Source organism: Acanthaster planci, linkage group LG15, assembly GCF_054643075.1.
Source record: "Acanthaster planci isolate LZ-2023a linkage group LG15, COTS_SCS, whole genome shotgun sequence".
In the NCBI taxonomy this organism is placed as follows: Eukaryota; Metazoa; Echinodermata; class Asteroidea; order Valvatida; family Acanthasteridae; genus Acanthaster; species Acanthaster planci.
This window is the reverse complement of record NC_141791.1, coordinates 3,497,588-3,525,304: the sequence shown is the minus strand read 5'-3', so window position 1 is coordinate 3,525,304 and position 27,717 is coordinate 3,497,588. Positions and strand designations below refer to the sequence as shown.

At 42.2% G+C, this 27,717-nt stretch overlaps 4 protein-coding genes across 5 annotated transcripts in view; 1 reads left to right on the top strand and 3 right to left on the bottom strand.

The window, feature by feature from the left end:
• The first annotated feature begins 52 nt into the window (after positions 1-52).
• Positions 53-9,900, top strand: LOC110989146 (acetyl-CoA acetyltransferase, cytosolic-like). The gene is made up of 9 exons (XM_022253301.2): positions 53-230; positions 1,774-2,008; positions 3,189-3,270; positions 3,778-3,895; positions 4,454-4,597; positions 5,092-5,214; positions 5,862-6,016; positions 6,875-6,985; positions 7,798-9,900. Exons 1-9 carry the CDS (start codon positions 185-187, stop codon positions 7,963-7,965), a joined length of 1,182 nt encoding a protein of 393 aa, XP_022108993.1. The 5' UTR covers positions 53-184; the 3' UTR covers positions 7,966-9,900.
• On the bottom strand, positions 9,879-15,427 carry LOC110989139 (histone deacetylase complex subunit SAP18-like). Its single transcript, XM_022253287.2, has 3 exons — positions 15,219-15,427; positions 11,787-11,893; positions 9,879-11,011 (listed from the first exon to the last, which is right to left on the bottom strand). The coding sequence occupies exons 1-3, from the start codon at positions 15,291-15,293 to the stop codon at positions 10,720-10,722; spliced, it is 474 nt and encodes a 157-aa protein (XP_022108979.1). The 5' UTR covers positions 15,294-15,427; the 3' UTR covers positions 9,879-10,719.
• Positions 15,428-15,527: 100 nt separating this feature from the next.
• On the bottom strand, positions 15,528-22,445 carry LOC110989138 (charged multivesicular body protein 1b-like). The gene is made up of 6 exons (XM_022253285.2): positions 22,290-22,445; positions 21,862-22,061; positions 20,082-20,179; positions 19,353-19,568; positions 18,598-18,749; positions 15,528-17,999 (listed from the first exon to the last, which is right to left on the bottom strand). Exons 2-6 carry the CDS (start codon positions 21,878-21,880, stop codon positions 17,882-17,884), a joined length of 603 nt encoding a protein of 200 aa, XP_022108977.1. The 5' UTR covers positions 21,881-22,061; positions 22,290-22,445; the 3' UTR covers positions 15,528-17,881.
• Positions 22,446-23,047: 602 nt separating this feature from the next.
• LOC110989137 (uncharacterized) overlaps positions 23,048-27,717 on the bottom strand; it is a 56,190-nt gene continuing 51,520 nt past the window's right edge. For both annotated transcript variants that reach the window (XM_022253283.2, XM_022253284.2), the window contains exons 65-70: positions 27,253-27,349; positions 26,772-26,877; positions 26,109-26,283; positions 25,277-25,779; positions 24,693-24,830; positions 23,048-24,549 (exon numbers count right to left, since the gene is read on the bottom strand). In XM_022253283.2, the coding sequence (XP_022108975.2) occupies positions 24,696-24,830; positions 25,277-25,779; positions 26,109-26,283; positions 26,772-26,877; positions 27,253-27,349 (1,016 nt within the window). In that variant the 3' untranslated portion in view covers positions 23,048-24,549; positions 24,693-24,695. The remainder of the gene's footprint in view (positions 24,550-24,692; positions 24,831-25,276; positions 25,780-26,108; positions 26,284-26,771; positions 26,878-27,252; positions 27,350-27,717) is intronic.

Below are 27,717 nucleotides of genomic sequence, written 5' to 3'. Positions count from 1 at the left end.
ATGTTTCTTCGGCGCTCAATACTGGCGTGATAGGAGTACATACAGTGCACGTACTGCATGCATTCTGCTGTGATTCTCCGTTGATACCAACACGTGTGCTTGTTCACCGCACATCGTCAGTCGAGTCTTGGGTAGCCGTGCGGTTCTCTTGAAGGTACAGGTGCCAGAGAATTAGTGAGCCGTCATGGCAGACCCAGTGGTGATTGTATCTGCAGCTCGTACTCCAATTGGTGAGTTATGATTCACTAATGTAAAGTTAGATTGTCGATTGTAAGGCAATGGAATCGTGTGAACAGGTGAATAACAAATGTAATTAGCCGGTGCACATGGTGGATGGATTAATCAAATTAGAGATAATTATGATCATTGTCGAGGATGTACTTTTTTCTTAATTTAATTAAAGATCTAATTATTAAAAAACTATACCTTGCAATCTTTTTCCGTGAATTGTCTTGTTCTGTTCATTTTCTCCCACGGTGCTACTGCTAGTTATATTGTTTTAATATTTTCTGACTGGATTCGTACATGGAAGTCATGGAAGTATACTGCTCCTTGTATAAAGTAAAAAAGTTTGCATGGTTTGGCTTTTTAAATGGTGAGACCTGCCTTCTTTAACCATGGAGGAAGGAAGATAGATTTCATGCTTCAACCACATGGGCTGTTTCTTCGAGAAGACTGATCGATACTTTTGTTTAAGTCAAGGAGATTTAACCCCATTGCATGAACTTGGCTTTAAGCTAGAATTTCTACTTCATGTGTTGTCAGAAACAACTGAGTCCAAATATGTTGCAATACAAAAGAAAGACAGAAAAAGACAACTGAAGAGAGGTGGCCTGGCAAGATACTGTTTTGGTGTTGATTTTTTTTACTCCACCCTAAACATGCATGTTGTTTCGTCAGCTACAAGCTCGGTATCAGTGAGGCTTATCAATGCAGCTGTTTTGGTTAGATTTACTGGCATGCCAGCTGATTCCTTCAGTAGTTACAAATAAATGGCCCAACGTTTATAGGTCTCAAAATACACACCTAGTGCCATGCTGAGATTTGTGCAGGTACCTGATTTCAAATGATTCCGTTTCGGACTGTTCTCTGAGCGGAAGTCAAACTCCAAAGTACAGTTGAGATAATTTCTAACCAAGTAGACTTGTGACATGGTCAGTATTGGCATATTAACCAGTGAAGTGTTCCTATTTAAATTTTTGTCCATGGCCCAGGGATAACTTAGGGACATATATTTCAGTTTTTCAATTATAAAGGAAAGAAATACATGCTCCAACCTGGGGACAAAAAAAAGCCAGTTAAACAAATGACAGAACTACTCTATGAGGCCTTGTAATTTCCTGCAGGTCAAATTAATGTGAATGTAAAATAATTTTTTGAACTTCAAATTTCCAATAACAATTTTCCAGTGCGTGCCCAGCAAAACAGCAATAACTTTCTTGATAAAGTTTTTAGTTGCCGTATAGTTGTGCTGAATGAAATGCATTTAGTCTTTCAGATAAATTATTGAAGGCCACACAACTTGTATGTGTGACAAACAGCTTTGAAAAAGATCTTTAAAAATTGAAAAAACGGCGTTATTTGCTTCAGTGGTAACCTTGTTCCTGGGCCGTTTTGCTAGAAATGTCAGCAAACCTGGAGAGCTGGGGAATTTGAGTTTGTACCTGTAGCTTGTAAGTTTTTAAAGTTTTAACGCATTCTAACAATCAGTCTTGGTGTAGCCGCTGTTATCAACCCTATTCCCTTCGTTTTTCATTGTTTTCGTTTGAAAAGGCTCCATCAATGGGGCACTTGCCTCGCTGGCTGCAAACCAGCTCGGCACCATTGCCATCAAAGAGGCCCTTCAGAGGGCAAAGGTCAGCCCGGAGGATGTGTCAGAGGTCATCCTGGGTCAAGTTCTGACGGCGGCAGAAGGGCAGAACCCAGCGAGACAAGCCAGCGTCAATGCTGGAATCCCAGTCACGGTAGCCGCCTGCACCGTCAACATGGTGTGCGGCTCAGGTCTAAGGTACGGACATTTATGTTCCATTCAGTGCAAGGTATGATTGGATAAGCGGTCAGTCGCTTCTTGACATTACAACGCAATGAATGTTTTACACCATTTTGGGGGGGGGAAATCCCACTGGCATTTTTCATCAGTAGTTTGTTTCTGGGTTATTCACGTGGCATGCTGAACAGGTAATTAAAACTGGGCATTCAAGGTACGTATACGCCCAAGTACACTGAAAAATCTCCCAAGGGTTTGTAGAGCTGTGTGGCAATGTGTGTGTAAAGGAAGCTACATGTATCACATTTCTTACTATTCTCCTACTGGGATTCTTTTCCCTGTTCTCTGAAACAGACTAAAAATGGAGCTTTGATGCAAGCTTAAATTTAGACCACTTTAAATTCATTATCAACATCAGCGATCCGTTTTCATAGTGTCGCAGCCACTATCTTTATTGTTGTGTTAAAAATATCTGCAGGATGCCAAAGATTTGTTTGCAGTGAGTATTTTTAGCAGTGCCGTCTTTGTGGAGGACTGTACTTTGCTCCGATACTGGGTTTATTTTCTTTGGGTCATACATCTTTTGGGATTTAAATTTAATACATGTACACACCAGTATCTGCCAATTTTATTTTTTCTGTATGCAGATATTTTAAAAAACGGAATTCAGTTTTGGCCGATTTTTCATATTCCCATCGCAATTGTACATGTAGTTGTTACTTTTTGCAGTGTCAGAATAAAATTACAAAATGTACCCTTTACCACAGTACCAGAAAAATGCAGTTCCTGTAAATTGAATTTGTCCAGTCTGTATGTCAGTTGGCCAACTCACTGAGACACAGCAATGACAGACCCTGATTTGGAAGGGAATTTTATTTTCATCCCGTCTACAGACATTGCAGCTATTGAAATATAAATTCCATCATCCTTAGAAAGATGTCTTTCCATAATACTGTATCTCAGGAAGACACCTTTCTGAGACATGATATTGGGGAGAGATGTCTCTCCGAGGTACGACACCTTGGAAGAACTCTTTCTCAGATAAAAATACCAGGGAGAGGCTCCCTTTCCCCGATAAATTATCAAAGAATTGAAAATTTGGATGGTCACTCTAAGCTTCCGTAGGATTGACACAAGTATGTCCAAGTAATACCAACATGCATTTGACATGGGCCCCACTTTTTTAATTGCTGTTTTGCAGAGCTGTGGTCCTAGGTTCACAAGCCATACAGTGTGGCGATGCCACAATAGTTGTAGCAGGAGGCCAAGAGAGTATGAGCAAGGTATTTGCTTCAAAAATCTATCCCTGAAAAATCTTAACTGCTGCTCGCTTAAGCCCAGGGTGCACTTCAGTGATATCGAAGTCCCCGTTCCAGTTGATTTGCTGTGGGGAAGGGGGACAGTATTGGTGAAGTTGATATGCAGAACCTGTAGATCGTGTAGAACCTGTGTGAGAGAGGTTCCGGAAACTGTCGTTAATTAATCACAATGCTAAGTTGGTTGGATAGAGTGTAGGAAGGGAGATGCAAGAACATTGGGGGGAAAACAAATCACAGAATTATCAGTTTGCTGGGATCAATCCAAACTGAGTCTGCTTATTTTGGTGCTTTCACTGCCATTTATTCCAAGAACTTTGCTACGAAGCTATATCCTTCAATTTCATGGCCGTACACCGTCGGATTGGACACGATTTGACTTCCACTTTTGCCCACAGTGCAAGCTACCTGGAGCAACTCCCCAAATCTATAAACCATAGTAATCTCTCTTACTTTTTCAAAATTCAATCACAGGCTCCTCATGCAGTCCACATGAGAAACGGCGTCAAGTTTGGCGACTGCTCATTGGCGGACACCTTGCTGATTGATGGACTGAAAGACGCCTTTAACAAGTACCACATGGGAATAACAGGTGCGCGGCCTGACGGTCATGTACCTGTAGCCGCAGGTTCCGTTGGCTTGCAGCCGTTCTTGGTTGTGCCTTCCCCTGTTCTTTCCCCCTACCCCCATTCTCCTCCCCCCCCTCATCTGGCCCCACTCCTCATGGCTTTACCGAACCGTGACATCGACAAATCTGTTGGGTGAAGTATTCTTTAAGCTAAAAAATAAAGACTATCCCCTACTCCCCGAGCCTACCCTTCCTCTTGTATAAAATTTCCTTTATGAATATCATGCAAAATGCACCCGTCACCGGTACCATTTCTCTTTCTGAATGGTTGCCATGGCGTTCTCGCCCACGTATGGCTTTGCTGTTTGTGCCCCCAGACACTGTTAAATGAAGGCTCGAAAGCACTGCCCTGGGAAAAGGGTAGGTGTTACATTTCCTTCGTCCCACAACTCTCTGAATGCGAAGATTGTCTCATAGTCCTTTATGGCGCATCCAGGATAGCTGTTTGCCTGTTTCCTGTTTGGGGAAAGTCTCTAACTCAAGATAAACCCTGGAGGTTGTCTTTCTTTTTTTCCTTCTCAGCTGAGAATGTTGCAAAGCAGTGGAAAGTCTCCCGGGAGGAGCAAGACGAGTTTGCCTTGAAGTCGCAACTCCGCTGCGAAGCAGCTCAGGCGAAGGGGGCCTTTGATGAGGAAATCGTACCCGTGACCGTGGCACAGAGAAAAGGCAGGATTTTGACCATTGCAAACTTTTAGACTTCGAGACTTTGTTATTGTTAAAGCTTGTAATCCAATGGCCATCTTGAAGAGTTTTTATTTTTTTAAAGTTCGTTAAGGGAAGAAGAATTTCTTGTCAGGGTCACAACTCAAGGTAGTGTCTCACTGATGTAAAGAACTTGCATTTTGATGCTCATCTGTTTTAAAGGTTAAAAGTATTCACCACATTTGTGGCATTGTCATTTTTATAGTTCCTCTGGAAATTTACTGAATTTCTAAAAACAGGTTAATTCATGGATTTGTAATTTTACAAAAAATCTTCCAAAAGAGATGACATTAAGTACGATAATGACATTAAAAATTATGAGTACTTCCTCTTCTCTTTCGTGAGATTATCTATATGGATGCCTTCCTTTCCTTTGCCCAAAGAGCAGTATTTTATTCAGCTTAAGATCTTGAGAAATTATCCATTTCATTTGTTTATTATCTGCTTTCTGTTGATAGGGACTACGGTTGTGAAGCAGGACGAGTTTCCAAGGAAAGGTTGTGTGATTGAGAACTTTGCCAAACTCAGAGCGGCCTTCATTCAAGACGGAACCGGCACGGTGACAGCTGGGAATGCCTCAGGTAAAAGGAGATCTTTGGTACTGCTGATCACCTAGTAGGGCCTTTGCAAAGTTCAAAGGGTGCGGCTGTCAGGGTGAGGGAAATAAGCTAAAAATAGATTTGCGAGGTCGGTTGTAATCAGGTCAGCAGATTTGGTTGAGTTGGGTCTGTTTGTTTCACAGGGATCTGGATCGTGATCAGTGATCCCAGAGCTGGTTTGCACCGTCCATTAGGCAGGTTTTGGTGTCAGTGAACCAACAACAGATCACTGATCGCGATCCGGATCCGCGTGAAACGAACTGGTCCTTGGAGACACATTAATTGCAGGTTGTACCGAATCAGTTTGATTACATGAGAGAGAAGTGATAAGGTATGATTTTGTACAATTCACAGATTGATCCAAGGATATTTAGGTTGAGTTTCACTGTGTATTATTCCCAGATTCCACTGCTTTTGATTTGCAGCTGTGTTCAAGACATGATAAACCCATGATCTACTTTTGTAACGTAGGCCGTGTCCGAAACGGGCCGCCAGAGCTACGGCTAGGTCTATTGTCTGTGCGTCTCCACGCATTTCCAATGGAGCGAAGACCTAGACCTAGCTCTAGACAAGAGATTTGGGATGCAGCCCTAAACTGATGAAAGAATTGCTTTGGTGTCTGTTCGCAGGTATCAATGACGGTGCTGCTGCTCTGGTTCTGATGAAGAAATCGGAGGCCGAGAAGAGAGGCATTAGCCCACTGGCCAGCATCGTCAACTGGGCTCAGGCAGGGGTGGACCCTGCTGTCATGGGAACAGGGCCCATACCAGCCATCAAGAAAGCTGTGAGTGTGGTCCCTTGACTCGTAGTGTCAGTTCATCATAAGCAAGTCACAAACCAGTCAGGACCCTGTCTTGGGTTCAGTGTTAAGCCGTTCAAATGAATAAGGCATCCTTTTGTTATTGCTTAACCTCTGTGACTTATCATTTATGACTTACACATGTAGTTTGACTTGTTGACCAGATGAAAACTCTGAAATCAATGTTTATTACTGCATGTCAGTGATGATGAATGAAAGCATATCACTGAGCACTACCGAGGATGACATAATGTAGAGCTATAGAAACGTGATTGACAAATCAATCGAAAAATCATACGGACAAAGACGCCTGGTTAGACTGTGATTGAGCCTTTGCCGAATAGAAGGGTCAGATTCGAAATTCAGCTTAATTTTCTGTATTCCCTCTAGCGAGTGTAGAACTCGATTTAAACCTTGTCAGGTTTCCTAGCATTTATTTCAACTTGGGGATATCCCGTTGGGGATGTCTGGCATGGTATTTTTGCTGTTCCACTTGTCATCTTCAGGAGCTGTCCATATTTTCATTGTTGTGAGATCTTAGTTGTTGGCTGTAGAACCTTCTTTATGCGCTCCTCAACTGCCAGCCATTTTTATCAATGGTTGTGTTGTTGATGAAAAGGAATAAATTTCAACTCACTCTGGGCTCTTTGACCAGAGACTTAAAGCGTTTTTGAAACGAGTGGATTTGGCTTAGACTTCGGTTTCGCTGGTTCCAGCCATTTTGGAGCAGCATTTGAAACCACATGTTCAAGCTCTGACTAAAACCAGCAAAACCGAAGTCTAAGCCGAATCCACTCATTTCGAAAATGCCCATCCGCTTCACTCTCGCTGTCTCGGTTGCAGTTGGAGAAGGCCGGTTGGAGTATACCAGACGTGGACCTGTTTGAGCTGAACGAGGCTTTTGCTGCTCAGTCTCTGGCTGTGGTCAAGGAGCTAGGATTGGATCCCGCTAAGGTGAGGTTTAGTTCGCATCAAAGGTTGGGAGGTCTACCCCCCCCCAAAAAAAACATGTCTGGCCTCCTCCTGAAGCCTCCCTCTCACCAGCGAAGAGAGACACTGGCTAGAAACAATCCCATCAGACACACGGTGACCGCAGGAACATGTTGGTTCCGAAAAAAAAATGGCTGCATTAGAAAATCATACGGTGTGTCGCTCTGACGGTGGGACTGGTAAAAAAAATTATGGTACTGAGTACTCCGCACTAAAATTTTGTAAAAATCGCTCAGACAGAGAAAAATATTTGTTTGGGGAAATTTAAAATTCAGCGAACTGAACCACTTTATGTAAAACGTTTGCGGTAACACCGTGCAAGGGTAACTCTTTTGTTGTTTTGTTTTAATGGTGCTTCCAGCTACTCAAGCTATATGTGTGCCAGTAATTATACCTCATAACCTTTATTAATCAGCTTCACATTACAGAGTTAGGAAGAAGGCCCAGTTTTAGAGGTAGGAAGAAACTGGAGTACCCGGACAAAACCTGCGAGAGCGAATATGGACTGGAAGTAACTCTTTGTATGCGTGGTTCTGAAAAGAACCAAAGGGTACTCAATGTTTCGGACAATACGCTCTGTCCATTGCCAGGAGACTGCAGCCAATCAATGTAGTCTCCTGACGATGGACAGCTTACTGTCCAAAACATTGGATACCCACACATACAATAGAGATATCCTCGTACGGTGCTACCGCACACCTTTTATTTAAGTTGCTACCTTCACCATTGAAACCTTCAAAGCCGATCTGAACCACGTTTAATTTCTTCAACCGCAGGTGAACGTTAATGGTGGAGCTATTGCCTTGGGCCACCCCATCGGAGCCTCGGGCGCACGCATACTGGTGACACTCCTGCACGCGCTCAGACAGACTGGCGGGAAGAAAGGCGTGGCTGCACTGTGCATCGGAGGCGGAATGGGCATCGCACTGTGCGTAGAGTTATAAACAAATTCTGGCTTTGGAAAATACTGTACTAGGAAATGTTTTTTTGATTACACAGTATAACTAACTAAAAACAATAATAAGTATGACAGCAGGGAATTCATTGAAGAGAAAATTGGAGGGCAGGTGGTTGCTCATCTCATTCAGGGGATTTTTTTGGATTGGATAGTTGTGGGATATGTCTGTACAAGATTTTGTTTTTGAAATGTTCAATGGAATATTTGACTTAATGATTACTAAATGTAATTCATAAATACCTCAGTCTCGTCTCCCTATTCAACAACGCGCAACTTGACTGTGCATTAACACTTGATAATGCCTGCTAAGAAGTGATTATGCCCGCTGCGTTAATCACCTGGATACGAGAGAGTTTAATTGATTCTGATGGGTCAACAGTGTGTTCACATGGTTCGACACGCGTGCGCCAAGTCCATAAAAGGACATTCTATCGGGCAACTTACAAAAGGAATATACCATAAAATGGTCAGGGGTGTTCAGAAAATGAAAGTAAAATTCTAGAACAAAATCGTTGGAAATCCATCACATATTGACTTCTTTTGACTCGAACTTAGAAGGTAGTTATGAATGGGAATAAATATGTGCTCAGAAGACTGAACGCTGATAATGTCCTCGCCTGCAGCTTGGGCATCAGTCGCGTCCAAATTCATGTTTAAGACCGGCCAAAGCACATATTCATTCCCTTCATTTGTGCAGGTAAAGGTTTTAGTCTAGCTTAAATGGAGGTGTAAAAAAAATTGACACAAGAAATTGGCTTGTATTTTTGCCCGCATTTTGCCCACATTCCAAAAGCCACGTTCTGTGACTGATGGGGGTGGGGTGCTTACCCTTGGCATGTTTTCTTCGAGTTAATTACGTATGAACATACATGTACCATACTTGTCCATCCAATTTTCTGCAGGTTATTTTAATGATGCCAAAATCTGAAATGTGAAAGTGGCGAGGCCAGCCAGCTTTTCATTCATTAATTGACAATTAAATGACTAACTACAGTCGCATCTCGTAAATAAGAGGCCCTTGGGACTTGGGGAAATTACCTTGTTACAACAGGTACCTTGTATTATCAGGAATTAAAACAATGAAAAACAAGCGATTTGGGATCTAAAAATGTCCTTGTTATAAGCAAAATTGTGTAGTAACGCTGCTCCTAGTCACAAGGTTCGACTGTAGTTGTTGAGAGAACTCACATGAAATAAGCCACTTGCGAGTTAAATTTGAATAAAATCTGGTACACTGTGCTATCCGATTGAATAGAAACGTAACAATTTGAATTCCCCAGACTAAAGACACTGTTGCTATACCTCGTGATTCGGGGCAAGCTTTTGCATAGCGACCACCATCTCTGGAATGGACTGGTTCCTTTGTGCCATTCTTATCCATTGAAAACAGAGTACTGTTGGAAGGCGTCTCTTTTGTAACTAAGCAAAAGCTTGCCCCAAATCACGAGGTATAGCAACAGTGGTTTTAGTATGGAGAATTCAAGTTGTCAAGTTCACATGAATTTAAAGAACTCAGTGTACCAGATTTTATTCAAATTTAACTCACAAATGGCTTATTGGCCTGGTCTTTAATGTTCCACATTATGAAGATTTTGGCAAGTGTACTCTTGCTGTTTATGCACAGGTTATATAAGTAGACAAGCACAGTGCACGAACAGTAACCTTTTCAGTTTGAAACAATGTCACATTGCAAAATCCTGCACCCTGTTACAACTTTAGCAGGGTACTGAATTACAAACAATGGTATTGTTACATTTTGCATCGATGTAATCTTAGTACATACAGGTGCAAATATTTCATCAAGTCAGGAGTCTCTGCTGGGACTCTGCTCATGTCTTGGGCACAAATTGTGATGAACAAATAACTACCTTCCATTGAAAAAAGAGATGTACAAATAAATTTCCGTCTGACGACATGTAAACTTACCTGCTTTATTTCTAGCAAATCGACCAACTGTCCTACATTCAACTTTATAAAAACTTGCTCCTCTGCATGGCTACACCACCACCCAAGAGCAAGGCAAACGACAAAATAACTTTACAAAAATGACAGTGATGTTACAAGTACGTCTATTCCTAATAACTACAAACGAATCAATTCAAAAAGAAATCTGTAATTGGTACCAGTCGCTTCATCAAACTGTTTGCACTATGTTCCAGTTACATGTGCTTAGAAAGAATGCGTTGCTCCCTTGACAAAAAGAGGGTAGCCTCTTTTTCTGCATGAAAGCACAAGGGAACTTGTAACGGACAGTTTCCCATCTTTATGCGTTGGAAGCGATGGACGACACAGAGCAAATCAACGGCCACACAAAATCACCGGTTTCCTTAGAAGGCTATAACAATGGTCGTTGGCGACCACGGACAAGGTTTAGAGGCCTCGTCCATAAATGGTAGCAGACGGTACACTCATGGCATGATAATGTCAGAAACCGGAATAAGAAAGGGAAAAATTGTAGTTCACGTGAAATCTACTACAGGCACAATTTTCAGTAAACTTTGTCACAACAGTTGACGAGGGGCAACACTCTTGGGGGAATGCTAGTTAACACATGACAAAATCCCCAGTGTGTAAGTGAACAATGTTGAGAGAACTTACTGATCAGCAACTGTGCAAGTTTGTTTACCAATGACCTGTCACTTGAAAGTGGCTCTGGTGACACGTGTTTTAGGTTGGGTCACGATTAAGCTTCTCTGCTGGTTTAAAGTTGACAACTCTAAAAACAAGCACTTGTGGAATCTTACATCCGTCCCCAGCTGTCTCGTCTCAGCGGCGGGGGACCACCGCCTCGCGTCGGCAGCGAGATGGCAATGTCCACATAGTCCCCGATCTGGAAGGATGTCGAGGACAGTGTGAGTGCGTCGTCGGGGCCCTTCCGCCCCGAGCAGGTCATGCCGATGTTGGTGAGGTGGTAGCCGGGTCGTCTGTTGTCCGGCGAGACGGTCGCAAAGCTGAAGAAGGTTCCCCTGCGTCGGGCCTCAGGGTTGACCTCCTTGACCAGGCTGGACAGCTCTTTTAGTGTTGCGTCCATCCTTTTGGGTACAAAGGGGGGATAACTTTTCTCAATCCACTTCAAGAAAGACACAATTCAAGCTAACTGATAAACAAAAATTAATCCTTTCAGTTTCTGCACACAATTGCAGTTACATTAACCCTAACCGTCCTCAATCCTTCACCTGTTGGAGGACTGAGGACTGTTAGGGTTAATGGTATACATGTTACTGGGCATGCAAGAAACTTGTGAATAATATGTCGAGACATAAAGCAACCATTGTGGATTGCCTTATGAATTATGCATAGTATATGTAGATACACCATACATGATAGCAGCATGACCTGGACAAGCTAGCCAATTCAAAATTTTCCAGAACACCGAGAATAAAGGTCATGCGTTGTTGGTATCTCCGTGGTGACTTAGAGGCTGTTTTCGTTATTTTAATTTAGTAACATGTGTACAACCAATAGAGGTTTACTCAAGCCTGTCCCAGTGACACAAAGCTCTTGCCCTCTGAGGACGCGTGAACGTTAACCCCTATTCAGTCCATGTCAACATAGCCTTTAAAAATCAGTCACTCCGCAGAAACACGCTGAAAGAAATATCCACGTCATTGGGGAAACTACTCAGTATGAAGAATGTCGTCGACGCTCCCCTTGATGGAAGAAAAAGTAAAGGAGCCTTCCACACTGAAAATTGCATTTGGGACATTAAAATTGACATGAGTTGACTGCACACATGATGGTGGGGCCCAGGATCCTGAGGTGGTCCAGCATCTGGCCTCACCCTGTTTGATAGGGTCTCGACCTTACCAGGTGTATATCTGCAGCTCATTTGGTGGTACTCTCCCACGGTCAAATTCCTCCACTCTGTGGTGACGACCCGAGTTGCAGAACACTCTCAGCAGCAGGGGGCATGTCTGATGAAAGACAATTGAACAACTTTATGTTTAAAGCCTGGTTTCCATATCAACGTAAGAAACACAGCGACACAATCAAGAGGCAAACTACGACACAGACATGAGGAAACATGCCAATCAGAGCTGTCACAACACAACCACAAACCAGCCCCCATACATGTACACTCTGCAAAGTTGAGCTCTCGTTTAGTTCATGAATTTTGCCCATTTTCTCTTTAAATATTACGCCCTTATGATCAACTAAATAGCTGACCATCAATGAAATGCATGAAACTGGAAGACAGGTTTGGCATCATGAGAGGGTACAATCAAATCAACCTACATGTAAAAGGGTATTTTCCATTAAAAATCATGGAGTTTCAGACGTCATTTTGTTTCAATTTTTGGGTGGAATGATGTCATGCACTGTATTTTCCGTTCGTGTCTGCGTCTTCACGTCTAGCGGACCATCTGCGCTACAAACGACAGTATGGAAGTCTGGCTTAAGAATCAGCCAAAGCGAAGTAAATCGAGCTGTGACTTATGACCATGGCACCAATTTTCCTTGCCAAATTTCATTAGGTTGTGCATAGTTTAAAACTGTGCAGATAGCGTTGAGCGCGATCTTTAAATGTGCGCACTTTTTGTGCCTCAAACTTTGCGATTCTTAAAGGGAGTCAAAATGGTTAAACGTTCACCGGCTTATGGGGATGCTGGGATATAGACTGGTTCCAATTCCCTCACAAGTCACTGGCTGTCTCAATTGTTGGGATGGGTACCAGTCATGCAGTTGTTTGGGGGCCTTTTCAAAATCCATATTTTTTCCCGATTGTTATTTGTTTTGTCTAGGATCCTATTTTCATTAGAGATTCTTTTTTTCGCTAATGATTGGCTCTGAGGATTTTTTTAGAGGAGGTAAAGTCCGAATTAAATATCAACGGGGGAATCTAATAAGACCTAGCTCTCAATATTCGTCAAAAATCTCAAAAACTAACTGGCAAACTGCGTCAGACATGGCACAGCCGACTTGCGAGCAACTGTGCCGCGCAAGTACGTGTATTACTACGCTTTACATGCAGCACAAATCACACAGACATTTCGAAAACAGAACCGAAGATGGACCCAATGCTTAAATTTCGTGCCAAACTTGCGTAGTTGATGTCAGTCTTTTATATGTACATGTATGACTGTTGCCATTGATTTATATTCCAGAAAATTTTTATAGCTGTGCGCAAATCAAAGGGCAACAACTGTTGTGCAAAATTAAAAGCTGCGCACGGCATTTCAACATATGGCACTTCCGTCATTGAATTTTGTAGTGCTTAACCTATTATATTATTGGCAAAAAGTGAGGTTCTTTCTACAATCCTTTATACCTCACATCCCTCGATGATCCGCACACATCTATAGCACCTTCTCACATCTGTGGCCATAGGCCACGTGACAAAAACAGGCGCAACGAATGTTTTTGTTGGTTTGGATACCAGTCCCCATAATTCCGACTACTCCTGCTAAGATTATGAATAGAGACGTCTGGGAAATCTTTTGTCAGGGAACCATATATATCACTTATTGGGTCGATAGGTTAAGCACTACAAAATTTAATGACGGAAGTTCCACATATTAGCTATGATTAGTATTGTCTTTAGGGGAAGATCTGCTCAAGCAAGTGCAAACAGATGCGTTATCTGGTGTTCTAACTGGGCGGCTTTCAAAATGCCATAGCGTGCGGAACCATAAAAAAAGATCGCTTCAGTAAGGTCTACGGAGTAGTACCTTACCGTTCGGGAAGGAGAGACTTTACTGTCAGTGCCCCATTTCCACTTAGCCCCATTTCCACTTTGCCCCGCCGGTGTTCAAATGGGCTACTAGCCTTTTCAAACAGGCTATTAGGGTAATTCCAGAAATTAGGGGATGGTAAATTTGGGGACTCTGCTCCTATAATAAAAGGGAGAGTTACATTTTAACTTTTGAATTGACCTTGGTACATGTAGATGACTGTGATATGCTTAATAAATTTTGTGTTAATGTTGTCAAAAAGGGTAGGGTTTTGGGTTTTGAGGAAAATTTTGAGGGGAAAGTGCAAGTGTTTTAATACATGACATGGTGAATTCAAATTTGCATGGTTAGGTTATCAGTAAAAAGTCACATTTTCTCACAATTTACGACTCAAAATTTCCAACAAATAGGGTCAGCCCAATGCATTAATGAAGAGAGTATTGCCTTTCTTTTTGGGGGGACTAACTAGTCTTAAAAGATTAAAATGTCAAAAAAATTGGGGGGTCTCCAAGTATACAATCCCCAGAAATTGGGGGGGTCCATTTTTTCATGTCCCTGTTACCGTGATAATCATGCTATTCAGGCCTAGCCCCACTAGTGTGGCACGGACTCTCGCTACCGCTCCATCCTTAGCCATACATCCGTATACGCAATTTGCGTGTCAGCTTAGTGAAAAAGTTCGGCACACCCTCTTATAATCGTAGGCGGAATTTTTTTTGCACACAGAGGTGATCCTTAGCCTATCCGCTTTCTTAGCCCCATTTATTGAATGTTTTCACTCACGTTATTCTGGTAATTTCCAGTCTTTTTGCCTTCACCCATTCAATCTCATGGGCTCGCTCTCACAGTCACCATCTTTAAAATGAGGTCATTGAACATTATGTCACTTGACCCCTCATCGTCTCGACGGCTGTTCCGTGTCCAGACATATCTAATACACGGACTGAGTGATAAGATACTACATTACATGTACCAATGGGCTCTTCCAAAACTTGTTTAGGCAGCAGTTTAGATATGTCTTGACATAAGCGGAGAGGCTAAGGATCACCTCAGTGTGCAAAAAAAATTCCGCCTACGATTATAAGAGGGTGTGCCTAACTTTTTAACTACGCCGACACGCAAATTGCATTTACGGACGTGTGGCTAAGGATGGAGCGGGAGTGAGAGTCCGTGCCACACTAGTAGTGGGGCTAATTCAGGCCTAACATTTGCCTCAAGTTGTTTGAATCAGAACCTCTGACTTGGGGGGCTACACAAACCGTCAACAATTGATTTGTTTCATAAGCCTCTCTTATGGCTAAAAGAAAAGAATGAACGATGGTAAACTCAGTGGGCGAAGTGAAAGTGGGGCGAAGTGAAAGTGGGGCGAAGTGAAAGTGGGGCGAAGTGGAAACGGGGCGAAGTGACCAACACCCGTCAAGACGTGCAAGAGACGTCGACATGACGACTGCATCCACAATACAATTTAAATGGAATTCACGGTCTATCAAAACGAAAATCATACGCTATAAATGCAAGGACTTTCAATAACCAATCAACAGTCAGTAAATGTTCTACGGTTAATCACCTTTTCCCGGTCGACCGGCTTTTCAACAGGTTTGTTCTCTACTTCTGTCACGCGTGATCCGATGAAGGACGCCATTATGTGCAAATTCTTACAATGCTGAGATGAGGGCGCCCTTCCAAATTCTCAGATGTTTTGGTCTGGTTATGGAGAGCCAGTTCCAACAAAAAAGATGAACTGCATTGAATGATCGTTTTCGATCTGCGTCTCTCTTCCATCCACTTTGAAATTGTACAAACCAATAACCACACAACCCACGAGCCTTTCTGTCAACTAAATGACTAGCAGCACATCAGAAAATCTCTACTAGAGTTTTTCATTTCCCAGCTTGGAAACAAGCAAATAGAATTATTTTAATATTTTTTGCAAAAATTATCTTTCCCATTAACTAGCCTGCAGTTTTCAAAGTGAGAAAAAAAAATTTCCAGAGTACGTGCGGATCAAGGGGGGGGGGGGAATCCCTACTCTGACACCCCCAAAAAGGAAGTGTCTTAATAAAAACATGACATCATAAAAGGTAAGTCCATGCACATCAGTATCACTGTAATGCATCACCTGTGGGCGTATTCAAAACCCCGTTTTCCTGGGACTCAGGAAAAGTGTTCTCAGGTTGTTGATTACGAACTCCGGAGTGCAGCTACGCTACGCCATTTTAACACTAAATGAAAAGATAACATGATATTCACGATCTTGCAATAACTGAAATCCCAAAATATCCAGATATAATGGGTAAATTTTCTCCTACAGCTATGCAAAGAAGCCTTCGGTAACAGTTTCCTCATTGTGAGTGCTTTCTAATTATGCAACAAAGTTAACGTCAAGTTGCTGTATGTGCGTGTGTCCACCATCTTTGCTCTTGACGTTCTCCATCCACTCCCCGGTCAGTGTGGAGTGAGAACGTTGTTCGCGTGTCGTTTCTCGTCATTCGGAATTCCATTCTTGTGTTGGTCCGAAATGAGAACAGGGTTTTGAATATGTCCTTTATGTTTGCCTCTCTGTTACAACTGGGCAGGAAAATATTTGACAGGCCTGAACCCCCCCCCATAAAATTCCTGGATCCGCCCCTGCAGAGGTTAATGGAAGTCATCCTCTTTACACATAAAATTGGCTCTAATTTCCAAAATAAAATGTTAGTTTGTTTTTTTCTTCTTCTAGAATTATTTACAATGAAATGATGAATTTATTCACAGCTAAATGATCTAAGATACCGAACATATCAGAAATTACATATTTAATTTACAACATCACAACACAGATATCCCATCAATTTGGAGAATAGTGGCAAATTCCACCATTTTTCTTTCAACGACTCCTTGCCAGAGTCACTCGAGTTGAAAGTCTTCAAAAGAGCCATCTATAACAGAAATCAAAAGGAATTCTGAATTCTGCCACCGAGATATTGTCCACTTTCAACAGGATGCCAAACTGTGTGATAAATGGAAACAAAGAGCTCATTTACCTCTTCAAAAATAGCAAACAAACCATTGCAGAAAAAAATCACCTTATGACTCGTTTTGAGGGAGCCTGTCATGTCAGAGAATTTCAAACACAATGGTAGGTATATATACAAGGAGACAGCCTCCTGGTGAACTCCATCCAGATCTTTCATATCTTACAAGACATCTTTAACATTCTGAAATCAGATCCAATAGCCTTTATCCTTACGGGAAAAGCGTAAACACAAGACATCACATACTGTGGACAACTGTTACTCAACTAGCATACATCTTGACACGTATTAAATATATCAATAACTATACCATATAAAGATTCTCACTATTGACTTTCTGCAGGGTGTATATCAATAACTATACCATATACAGATTCCGCCTATTGACTTTCTGCAGGGTGTAAATCCATTCAGTGGTTCATAGAGGTGCCCGACTTTACTTGTGCACCCAGGATATTTTTCAATATGCCACTAGTCGCACAAGGCTATACAAATGTCTCATTTGGTTCAACTTGGAGCGTCAACTTACAAGACTGCTTCTTGATTTGTTAAAAGCTACTTCTTCATCATAACAACAAAATAAATACTTTTTTTCCCTAGATGTTAGAAAAAAGAAGAGAAATACTGGCTGATGGGAACCAACTATGTACATGCATGCTGATGAAATGTTGACCTTTGATATGACAGTTGAATATTCACGGTGTGGTGATATCTAGCAACGAGGAATTGTGATTAAGCACTGTGCAGGATGTCAGTAGGTAAATTCTTAGGCACACATGAGAGACATAGATGAAGATGGCCCCAAATTTACTGTCGTCCGTCAGGCACGTTTTACTAAAGGCATTCTACAAAGCATGCACTGCAGAAATTTATTCGAGGTTAGGTTTCGTTTTGTACAAATTTGGTTTCCTTTTCTTATTTTTTTCTAAATAATGCTTAGACCAACTCCAGTGAGTTATGTCATTCAGTGTGGGCATAACAATTGTTAACGTACTGTTATACAAAATGACAACGGAGGTACTTCATCAAATAAAAACAAATGCATGTGCACCAACCCTAGTGCAACACACGCTCTTTAGGAAAATGCAGTCCCAACTTCTGCATGAGATTTGGGCAATGGTCCTGTGCCTTTACGCCCTTTCTACGAGCCCGTGTGGAAAAATCACTGCATTTTCATTCTTTTTACAAAAAAACCTCACTCTCTCGGCATCTGCGTTTACTGATTCCTGAGTTGCTGTAGTCGCTGTGACAGCTCGTCTTGCTCCATGGAGGCTGCGCTGGCTCCAGCGAGGGCCGTGGTCTGCCCGGACGGCAACTCCATATTCAAATCCAAGCTGAAAAAGAGAACAGAGAAAAGCACAACGCGCTCATGAAATTTTGGTTTGGTGTGATGTGACAGGTTGCTTTTTTTCTCTTAAAAAGAAGCTGGGTGTACAAAAATTGACCTTGTGACCCCAGTTTGGCTAAAAAACCTTGAGCCGTTACTATCTTTCAAAGAGAAAAAGCCTGCTATGTAAAAACGTCCAATAGGCTGACTATCCCTAGACCAAAGACAATCCTACCCTGCCAACTACCAAGAGGGTCTAATAGTGAGATGGTTGAATGGAACAAGCTCTCTTTCAAACACTGCTTATACTGACTGCCAACTGTACCAAGGTCTAACAGGTTGTCACATCTGCTGTGTTAGTTTCTAGAGCAGCCTCATTAAATCTCATCAGTCTATTCGTGGATCTTCAAACAGCTTGAGGGGTAAAGTAAATTGTGGACAGCATTCTCCTGACTATGTGTCTGCTGGGACTGATTCCAGCACTGACTCGAACGAGCCGTGCCTACTCAAGCCAACCATTTGTCTTTCAAACTTGTGTTTTAGCAACAAAGGTTCCCCAGCACGGTGTTCAGATTGAAATCTCTGAAACAAGGGAGAGTAATTACCCAGCCTCGTCGGCCACCTCTTGCATCAGATTGTCCACTTGAGCCACGGGGACATTGAGGGTCGTGGTTCCAGCCATGGCTTGGTCCATCACCTCACTCTGGACGTCCAGGGTCTCAAACTGCTTCTCAAACTGGTCCATGATGCGCATCACCTGTGGATTGCCACAAATGAAATGAGAGTTAATATCCAGGTTGTAAACTTCAACAACCTCAGCCATGCAACACATTCCATTGTGCTCAAGAGATGCTGAAAATACCATGAACAGCACCGTTCTGTAAGCACACTTTCAGTGCGCATCATAAAATGTATAGGAGTAAAACAGGGTAACTGGGTGCATGTACAGAACAGACAAAAAAACGAAACAAACCTATGGAAAGGTGTCCAAGACATGTTTAAACATGAAAACAAGGGTACAGAATATATACAAACAATTCAACAGTTGTCCAAATGAGCAATGAATCTTGCCAACTTTCCGTCTCATACATCTCTCTGAGAAAAATCTCCCAAAGAATTTCCGTTGAGATGGCTGGCTACTGCAGCACGTTGCCATCTGCGTTCGAGATTTACTTTTGTAACAGGATTCTATGCACACCTAAGCATGATCTTCTGGAGCGAGAAATGTAAATTTTTGCATACATAAATCTGCAATGTACAAATGTGATAAGAAATATTCACTGCTCAAATACAGAAAAGTGAAACAATGATATGATGCCTCCACCAAACATTCGATTCAAGCTTGAGAGATCTTGGGTACCTTCTCCAGGTTCATCGACTTCAAAGCTGCGTTCATGGATTTCACCACGCCTCCCATGGACTTGGTCACTTGCTGCGTGGTGACCGCCGTCTGGACGCGCTGGGCCACGGCGTCGATCCTGGATGACATGCGCATGAAGTTGAGGTTCTGGTTCTTCTGTCGGATGGCATTTTCTGCGTGGATGCGAGCACCCTCCATGTTGCCCTTCTGAATGGCCTATTGCAACAGGGGAAGAAAACAAGCCTTTTCGTCTGAATGCGTTCCGTGGCGTAATTCTAAAACCCTCAGCGCAAGTCATTGTAAGACTGGTGTTTTGCCACCGTACTGCAAAACGCAACGTGATCCACTTCTGTACTGTTGAGTTGCCCTCTGTTGAAATTGGCAGGGTCGTTATTGCAATAGTGATAACGTCTGTGGCATTTAGCAAGGTGCGTCTGAAACACCTGATAATGCCTAGGGTTTACAGTTCCAACCAAATGAATGCAGCTAACGAGCATCTGCTCTACAAATCTGAGAGAAATTTAACAGAAGTCCTTCCTTTGATACAAATTTATTTTCAAGTAAACCCCTTTGTGTTTGCCTTCACAAGTACTACACTGACTTCATTCTGGGGCCCACTGCTGCCAAACGAGGCTCTCGATTCCGTCTGTTAACGGAGACGTCAGTGGTACACGCGCACTTTCTCCAGCCACATTACATCCCTCTAAGTTCTCTCCGGGACACACCCACCTTCTTCAATTTGCCCTTCTCTGCTTTCTCTTCTTTCTCGCATTTCTTGGCATTGCGGTCCATTTGCTTGGCAGCGAACTTCAACTGAAAGAGATTTTCTGGAGGAGGGGAAACTAGTTAAGAAAAGCATGGCTCAAGCGACGGACGACAAATCAGGCATCTAGTCCCCAGAGTCAAATTTACTTATCCTCCTTTGGTTTTACAGCACAAATGTGCACAAATGCCCACAGTCACTGGTGAACATGTAGTTTCTATATGGAACTCAAACATGCACAGGTTCAGTGTGTACACAGTAGATTGCCAGCACAAAATGACCCAGGGTCTTTTGTGCAGTCCTCTTCACTGCATTTGGTTTACTGCACAATGATGCACATGAAACTGTGAAGCACAGTTGTTGGGCAGCACAAAAGTGCAATCTGATATTCCTGTGAGGGACAGTTGGTGCAGTGCACAACACAACACAGCTGTGCTTCATTGAGGTGTTTACCAAGTGACCCAAAGAGTGACTTCAGCATAGGAGAGTTAATGAAGGTATGCTTCCATTGGCTTTTAGGATTATGAATTATAAAATCAGTGTTCCGCAGCTGCTTGGTCATGCAACACATTCCGAGACCCAAACTTCATTTGGTGTAACTTATTACAATACATGTATTGATCTTGGCTCCAAATGATAAGCCCCCAAATGCCATGAATCACAGAGCTTGGTTTTACCCAGCTAAACTTGAAATGCTGTAAACTAGTTACAAATGCCATAGCAAGGTCATAAAACTCTTTTTAATTTTCACTTTATGACTGCCTTTGGGAATACACAAACATGACGATAACCTTCAAATCTTCCATAAAAAGTTCTTGCAAACAAAAGTGAAACCTGTTAGCTCGTCAGGTAGGCCTAATGGGCTCCAGTCAAAGGAAACAGCCCCATATTCTTGCTTTATATGACACATTGTTCAAAGTCATTTTCATCACTGGCACCTTCCTGTACTGTGCAGAAACATCCACAGGAGTATATTCACACATTGACTAAGAGACAGACAAGCAGATAGAGACAGAACTTAATGCAAGCATAACAAGGCAAATGCACGCAAGTAAAACCTACATGCACAGAACATGTAGTAGCTGCAACGGAATGGTCATCCAAGACTGGCACCATTCACGCTGGACTCAAAAGCAGCCAGGGTTGGTGACTAAACAACAGAGGTGCGAGTGGCCACTTGAAAATAAAGCTTGAAACAACTAGCAAAAGCTGAAATGTAAAATGTTCCCATACTTTTGTACAGGCCGGGTATACAAAAAAGCTGAAATTCAGGGTCAACATCTTAACAAAAAAGCTGACATCAGCTAAAAAGCTGAATTCTCACACCCCTGCAACAACTTGAGGGGGCAATGTGTTCTACGGGCGGACGGTGTCTGAGAAGGAGCCCTTCAGTTCTTTCAAACTGTAGTAAAAAAACACCAACACGAAATGAAGGAAACAAGGCCTAGCATGCGAAAATAGATTTGAAAACATGGCAAAGAAAATAAAAACCTACGAAGAAATCAACAACAAAATATGGAAAAAACATGTGGCAAGGGCCTATTTTCAGTTTCGGAGTAACTGCAGAATACCCCGCAACTCTGAAAAACGACCCCTAGAATGACGTGGCGTGGGTAGGCCTACAAGGTGAAAATCCCTTGAAAAGAGTGTGACACTTTGACCTGTACCTGGCTATGAGCATGATGAGGTTGGTCAAGTGGGGTGGCAGGGTATTCTGCAATTGAGCTCCAGTTTCAAAAAGGATACTTTCCAGTGCCGAACTCATTTTGAAGTAAGGTTAGATGTTCTTCTTAGTATCAATTTTATGGCTGGTTCTGTTGCTACTTCAATCCTACTTCCTCTATTTCAGATTCAGAATTCTTGTACTAAGTTCTTGCAGTGTTCTAGTTCTTGAAGTGGAGGCGCTACAAACTTGACTTGTGGATAGATCAGCTGGAGGTAGTCAACTGAAAACAAATAACACATGCAACAAGTCATGGGCCTAATCTAACAGTAACAATGTCAAATCAAAACAAAATGGAAACGAGTAATGATGGTGATTCGGTTGTACTTCTATATTCTAACATTTTTTTTTTCTAAACTATTATTTGCATACGACAATGGGCCATTTTATGTACTTACCGACGGTTTGGATGATCAAATCAATTTTGCATTAGTTGTTCAGTTTTACTTACCAAGTTTGATAACGGTCAGCAAGTATGGAAGTGTTTTTTTTTAGTCCGAAATGATGTCACTCTACACTTTCCGGATAAAAATATCATTTTATTCATTCTACATGACCGTGCGTCATACAGTCTGGTGCCTGTAAGTTACCAGTTGCTAAACCATACAAGGGATACTGGGGTTCTGACAATATTGCAGCTGTCGCGAGACAGCGCCCTCAACTATTTGCTCCGTGGCAAACTTTTTCGTCATTTTGTGGGCGGGTCACTGTTTGGGGGCAGACTTTGTAAATACATGTACTCTACACCCAACCGAAAAAACTGGGACCCCACTGTCTCGTTTTTAAAGCCTATAACTAAAAAAAAATTCAATCCTTTCAAAATTTTCTTTTTTCTCAGCTGAACATTTTTTTCCTAAGAACAGAAACCTTATTTTGAGTCAAATCCTGCTCCTTAATTGCGATGCAATTCTTATTTTCACCCATACTAATGGAAAACTTCTCCCAAGGGCCGAATTTTTTTCGTTCGATGTTTTATTGGAAAGCTCATAAATTTACTGATGCTGGAAAACCTACTACTGATAAATTGGACACATTATTTGACGGAGTAGCCATTAGCCCAAAACAAAAATAAATGTCGTAAATGTTCCAGCATTTTGAACGTAATTTTGGAATTCATTATCTCTATGCTCACTGTCCTATCATGTACTGCCACAAAAATCGAGAAAACAAAGCTTCCAAGATAAACCGCAATCACAGTTGTACACAATGTAGAAACGCCACCAAAAACCTCCATATTTTAATCATATTTCTGTTTTCCTTTGGAAACCACAACACCCTTCACTGACTTTTAAGGTTTTAATAATTTTCATCTCTCAATACCCCATGACTTATAAATCAAAATAAAACAATGTTCATTTTATCAGGGAATAAATAATATTCCCTTTTAAATCTAATTCGCGTTTAGGGTGAACTGGATATTTTCAGCAAAATGAAAATATGGGAACAAATAATCTGCTTTCTTTTACTTCAGCCTTTGATTTTTTAAACAAGCTCAGTAAGTTGTACTAGTTAAAGCAATTAACTGTGAAACCAAAGTACACCCAACTAGTCAACTTTCAACATTATATATTCCAAGAAGCAATGGCAAAACAGCATATCATGGAACCGTACACCTTATTCTGATAAAAAGGACGATCTTAAAGTATGTCATCTTAACAAACATGATCAGTCATTATTTATCCATCTGACACCACAACAAAAACCTGTCACCCATGTTGAAACAAAATAATCTCTACTACTTCATATCTTAGTATTCCTATAGGGTATGGTACCGCGGGTCTGAATAAGTTTGATAATGGAAGATCCTGAATGGTACCCTGGGCTCCAAACTATTTTCTTCAATCTCAGCATTAATACACCATCTCAGCTTCCTTGGTTTATCCACAAGAGTATAATTCCAAGGATATCATTCAGAATAAAATCACAGGATGAGCCTCAGAAACATCTGGAAATCAAAATTCTACGGAATAGTCTCAAAAGCTGGGCTCCCTGAAATATAGCTTAAATCGAATCTGGATCAGACCTCCACAAAAAGTCCCTCTTTATGATTAACTCGTCTCCAGCTGAACCTAACTGTCAATCAGCCACGTCATCAACACTTTCCTTTTACCCAGTACCTTTACTGGTGCACGATACTGATCTCCAAGGATCTCAGATTCAAACTTGGCATTGAAAAATATGTTAACCCAACCCTCTTGTGCATCAGTGCCATAAACTTTCCCCCCAAAACATTGACCACAATACATTTCTACAATTCCTGTGATTTAAACATCACTGAAATAAAAGTTAAACACTACTGAAGTAATCATTTGGTTCCTCTTAAAGCCCATCAAAAAAACACTTGTCTATGTGGTGCTGTTTTTCAAAATTGTTGAAGACAATCAACACCTTCGAATGCCCCTCTTCAACCCTAAAGCAAAAGCGATATGCGTTCTTTGTGCACAAGGCCAATCAAATACTTCTTGTAAGTTTCCCATTTATGAATTCTTTGCAGCGGAGGAATCTCATTCAGAATTATTTTGCTCTGTCTTCCCTCAAAGCATCACAATGCCCATTACTGTAAAGGTGCCTTAATTTCTGAAGCTACTGGTGTGGAATGGCGGCACTGACGTTTTTCCATTTCCCGACAGATGAGTTGAATTTACATTTCTGAAGAAGTGCTTTCTAATTCCAAGTGCTTTTGCGCTGCCAATCTCGAGTTTCTTCATCCCCTGAGAGAGAAAATGAAATTTGAGAAGTAAATGCATGTGCAGAGATGATGTATGCGACGTTGAAAAAGGTTACCCACAGATTCGAAACTTGAAGAGAAGAAACGAATAGGGTTGGAGACTATTTAGATTGAAGATTCATTTACCTCCTAGTTAGGCTCAAAGGCCTCGCACTTGTAGGTGATGTCAAGGTACTTGGGTGTCTCTTTGCAGGGATTCACTCTCAGTTTACGTTTCTTGATCTGTATGCGACACTCTTCACGGTTCTCACAACGCCTTCGCACCTGACAAACACAAATGCAAAATGTAACACTCAATCGTGCCGAATCTTAGAAAGTAGGTCAAAGCTGAAATACAACTTTTCTTGCAATGTAAATGGGCCTGAAACCATCAACATGTCTACAAATAATGTATTTGTCTTCCACGCTCAAGAACCGTGACTTAAAGACTACGAGAAATCCAGGAAAAATCCACATGACATTTGGTGACGATGACTACAATAAAAGTAATGAAATTAAAATGATTAAGATTATAATAATTGGATTTTGTACAAAGCATTTAAAAGTAGCAAAATCCAAATGATCACATTTCAGTAAAATTCACACATATAGGTTAAAAACACTGAAATCTGAAAATAAATACACAAATGAAAATATCACACTTCAGTTGATTTCAATACTAGAAATAAATATTTGTAAAGTTCTTGATTAAAGGTAGCAATTTTTGTTACCCTTTTCTCGAGACGTTTTGTGGGAGCTCGGCAGCTTGTGGTTAGGATGTATTTGTTGTAAGCGCTCTGGCACACCTCGCTTCCAGTCTGCCGGCCGTACTCTGCCTTCAGGATCCTAATGCGAGAGCCCTTACGGCACTTGAGAGCGATCTCCCTGTCCTGGCATCCCCGCATGCTCACCACGTGGCCCAGTCCCTCCTCCCGGAGGGCGGGCTGCGCCGAGCAGATGTAGCCCACCGTCAGGACGTTGTCCGTCTGCCGGCACGTCTCGCCCAGGTGGTAGGCGGACGCCTTGACCTCCAGCACCCGGCCGCCCTGGGAGATGTGGTTGGAGAGGATGCCCATCACGTTGGGGGCGTGGCAGTCGGGATCCGTGGTCGCGCCAGCACTGCCGGGATCGGAGAAGCTGTAGTCAGCCGACAGCAGATCGACAAAGAGGTCTCCGCAGTCAATGTGCAGACTTTCACCTTGGGAGACGACCTTCGTGACGACATTCTGAGCATCTGAAAGTCAAAGAAAGCTGACAGGGTTTCTCGCTGCCGAGTCATCTAGCAAGTATAATTAACAGCAAGGCAACTTTAAAAGGTAGCAAAACAGACGGAACAAACTGCATCGATACAAAATATTGCAATAATGAAGTTTATTATTCCAACAGCGCATGCCCAAAAAAGGATCGCTTCTGAGGTCATACTGAAAGAGCAATGCATGCACGCGAGGTCTGCCCTGTCAATGCAGCCACGCAAAGTCTCGCGAGCATACTATGTTCTCGAGATGACCCTGTCTTATGAAAAAACCAAACGTACTCAAATGAGACGATCCTCTAATTACTCACCGAAGCACTGCTTCCCGCTTCCGGCGTACTTGTCGTTGCAAAGGCAGGTCTGCTTGTAGTCCACCACCCCGCAGTGGGCGTTGACGTCACAAGTCAGTGGATTCTCGCTCCATTCGCCCCCCGGCAGGCAGATGAATTGACCGGTGCAGTGCTCGTTGACGACCCTCTCCTCCGGCTGAATCACAGGCAGAAGAACAAATTCGGTAAAAATGACAAGACGTCTTGACTCTGCTTCCAAAGAAAATATTGCAAAGGAATACACAAGTTGGATTTGCCCAGTGCCTGGACGAGCAGAACAAGAACAGATGACTTGTGCTGTAATCGAGTCCACCAAAAGTCCAAGCAAGTCCATTACAAGTCCCAGCAAGTCCATCGCAAGTCATATTATCTCAAGCCAACTCACAGGGTGTTCAAATGAACTTTTGTGTCTAAGAAATGATTCAATATTGGTCCGGTTGAAGTAGTCTTTTAAGAGGAGGCCGGCGGCATGGGGTTTGAAACAGTTGTTATTGATGCAGAAAAACAAACCTGGACAAAAGACAGGGTAAGTAAGCTTGTTCCAAGGGTCAGAATTGACAGAGGGTGCATTTGGCGTCAATGTTCTGCACATAATCCCCCCAGTCTGATGTAACTTGCTCTTTTCTCTCGTTTATAACACCATACCTGGTGATAAACGCCCAATCGTCTGCAGCCACAGTTAGCCGACGTCAGGCACTGGTCTGCGTCCTGGAAGTGGCCATTGTCTCGACATGCACACCCCTCATAGCACCTATGGAGACAAAGGCACTATGAAACGCACCTCCACACCCTTTCTGGCATGGGTGACAATATCTTGAGTTGCAATAAACAATAATGACGCTATCACTGTGCTCGGTTGTATGGATCAAAATTATGAAGACTCAGTTTCAAATTTCAAGGAATTATCAGGTTTATTTCATGTTGAGAATGATTGTATTTAAGTTTCACATTTGGCAGGGAAATTCTCAGCAACTTTCATGTGAAGAACACTACAGGCAACGTATGACCATTTTAATAATTTAGCACACCTTTCAATCAAAAGAGAGCCTTAACCAACTACTGACAAGGGCCTGCCCGAGTTTCTTTTTGGCAAAAATTTTTATGAATTCATGCGATGTTTCTGTACCTGTCCATGGGTTCTCTTTCAGCATACGGATCACCGCAGGACTTGGGGCAGGACTGGACGCAAGCGCTGTACATCTGCCCGTTGGGACAGGCCATTGCTAGAAAGGATACGGCGGCCAAAAAAAGAGTTGTCACAAGTGCAGAGTACTTCTGATGGCTTTGACAAGAAATGCCAATCGCTGGTATGATTTATGATCTTATCACATCTAAAACTAACAAGTCACAATCTGATGGCACAGCAATTTCAATGGCGATAAATGTTCATTAGCAAATATCAATGAAAGCTGGTCACACAGACAAAAGCAACATCAAAGGGAAGTACAAATAAACATTATTTTTGATCAAGGGATGTACGACAGGGAAGAAACAAAATGAAATCTCTGGCAGTCATTCCATGAGGTTGGGGCACAATTTGTGACAGTGTCCTTGTTACATGGGTAACTTTTATCACCTGTCATGACCTGTA

Excerpts from the sequence above, each read along its gene's own strand:
- LOC110989146 (XM_022253301.2), top strand. The coding sequence starts at position 185 with ATGGCAGACCCAGTGGTGATTGTATCTGCAGCTCGTACTCCAATTG. Across the intron at positions 3,896-4,453 it reads GTACCACATGGGAATAACAG|CTGAGAATGTTGCAAAGCAG; the intron begins GTGCGCGGCCTG and ends TTTCCTTCTCAG. Across the intron at positions 6,986-7,797 it reads TAGGATTGGATCCCGCTAAG|GTGAACGTTAATGGTGGAGC; the intron begins GTGAGGTTTAGT and ends CTTCAACCGCAG.
- LOC110989139 (XM_022253287.2), bottom strand. The coding sequence starts at position 15,293 with ATGGCGTCCTTCATCGGATCACGCGTGACAGAAGTAGAGAACAAACCT. Across the intron at positions 11,894-15,218 it reads AGCCGGTCGACCGGGAAAAG|ACATGCCCCCTGCTGCTGAG; the intron begins GTGATTAACCGT and ends GTCTTTCATCAG. Across the intron at positions 11,012-11,786 it reads GAGCTGCAGATATACACCTG|GATGGACGCAACACTAAAAG; the intron begins GTAAGGTCGAGA and ends TGTACCCAAAAG.
- LOC110989138 (XM_022253285.2), bottom strand. Across the intron at positions 19,569-20,081 it reads AGAAGGGCAAATTGAAGAAG|GCCATTCAGAAGGGCAACAT; the intron begins GTGGGTGTGTCC and ends CTGTTGCAATAG. Across the intron at positions 18,750-19,352 it reads AGTCGATGAACCTGGAGAAG|GTGATGCGCATCATGGACCA; the intron begins GTACCCAAGATC and ends GGCAATCCACAG.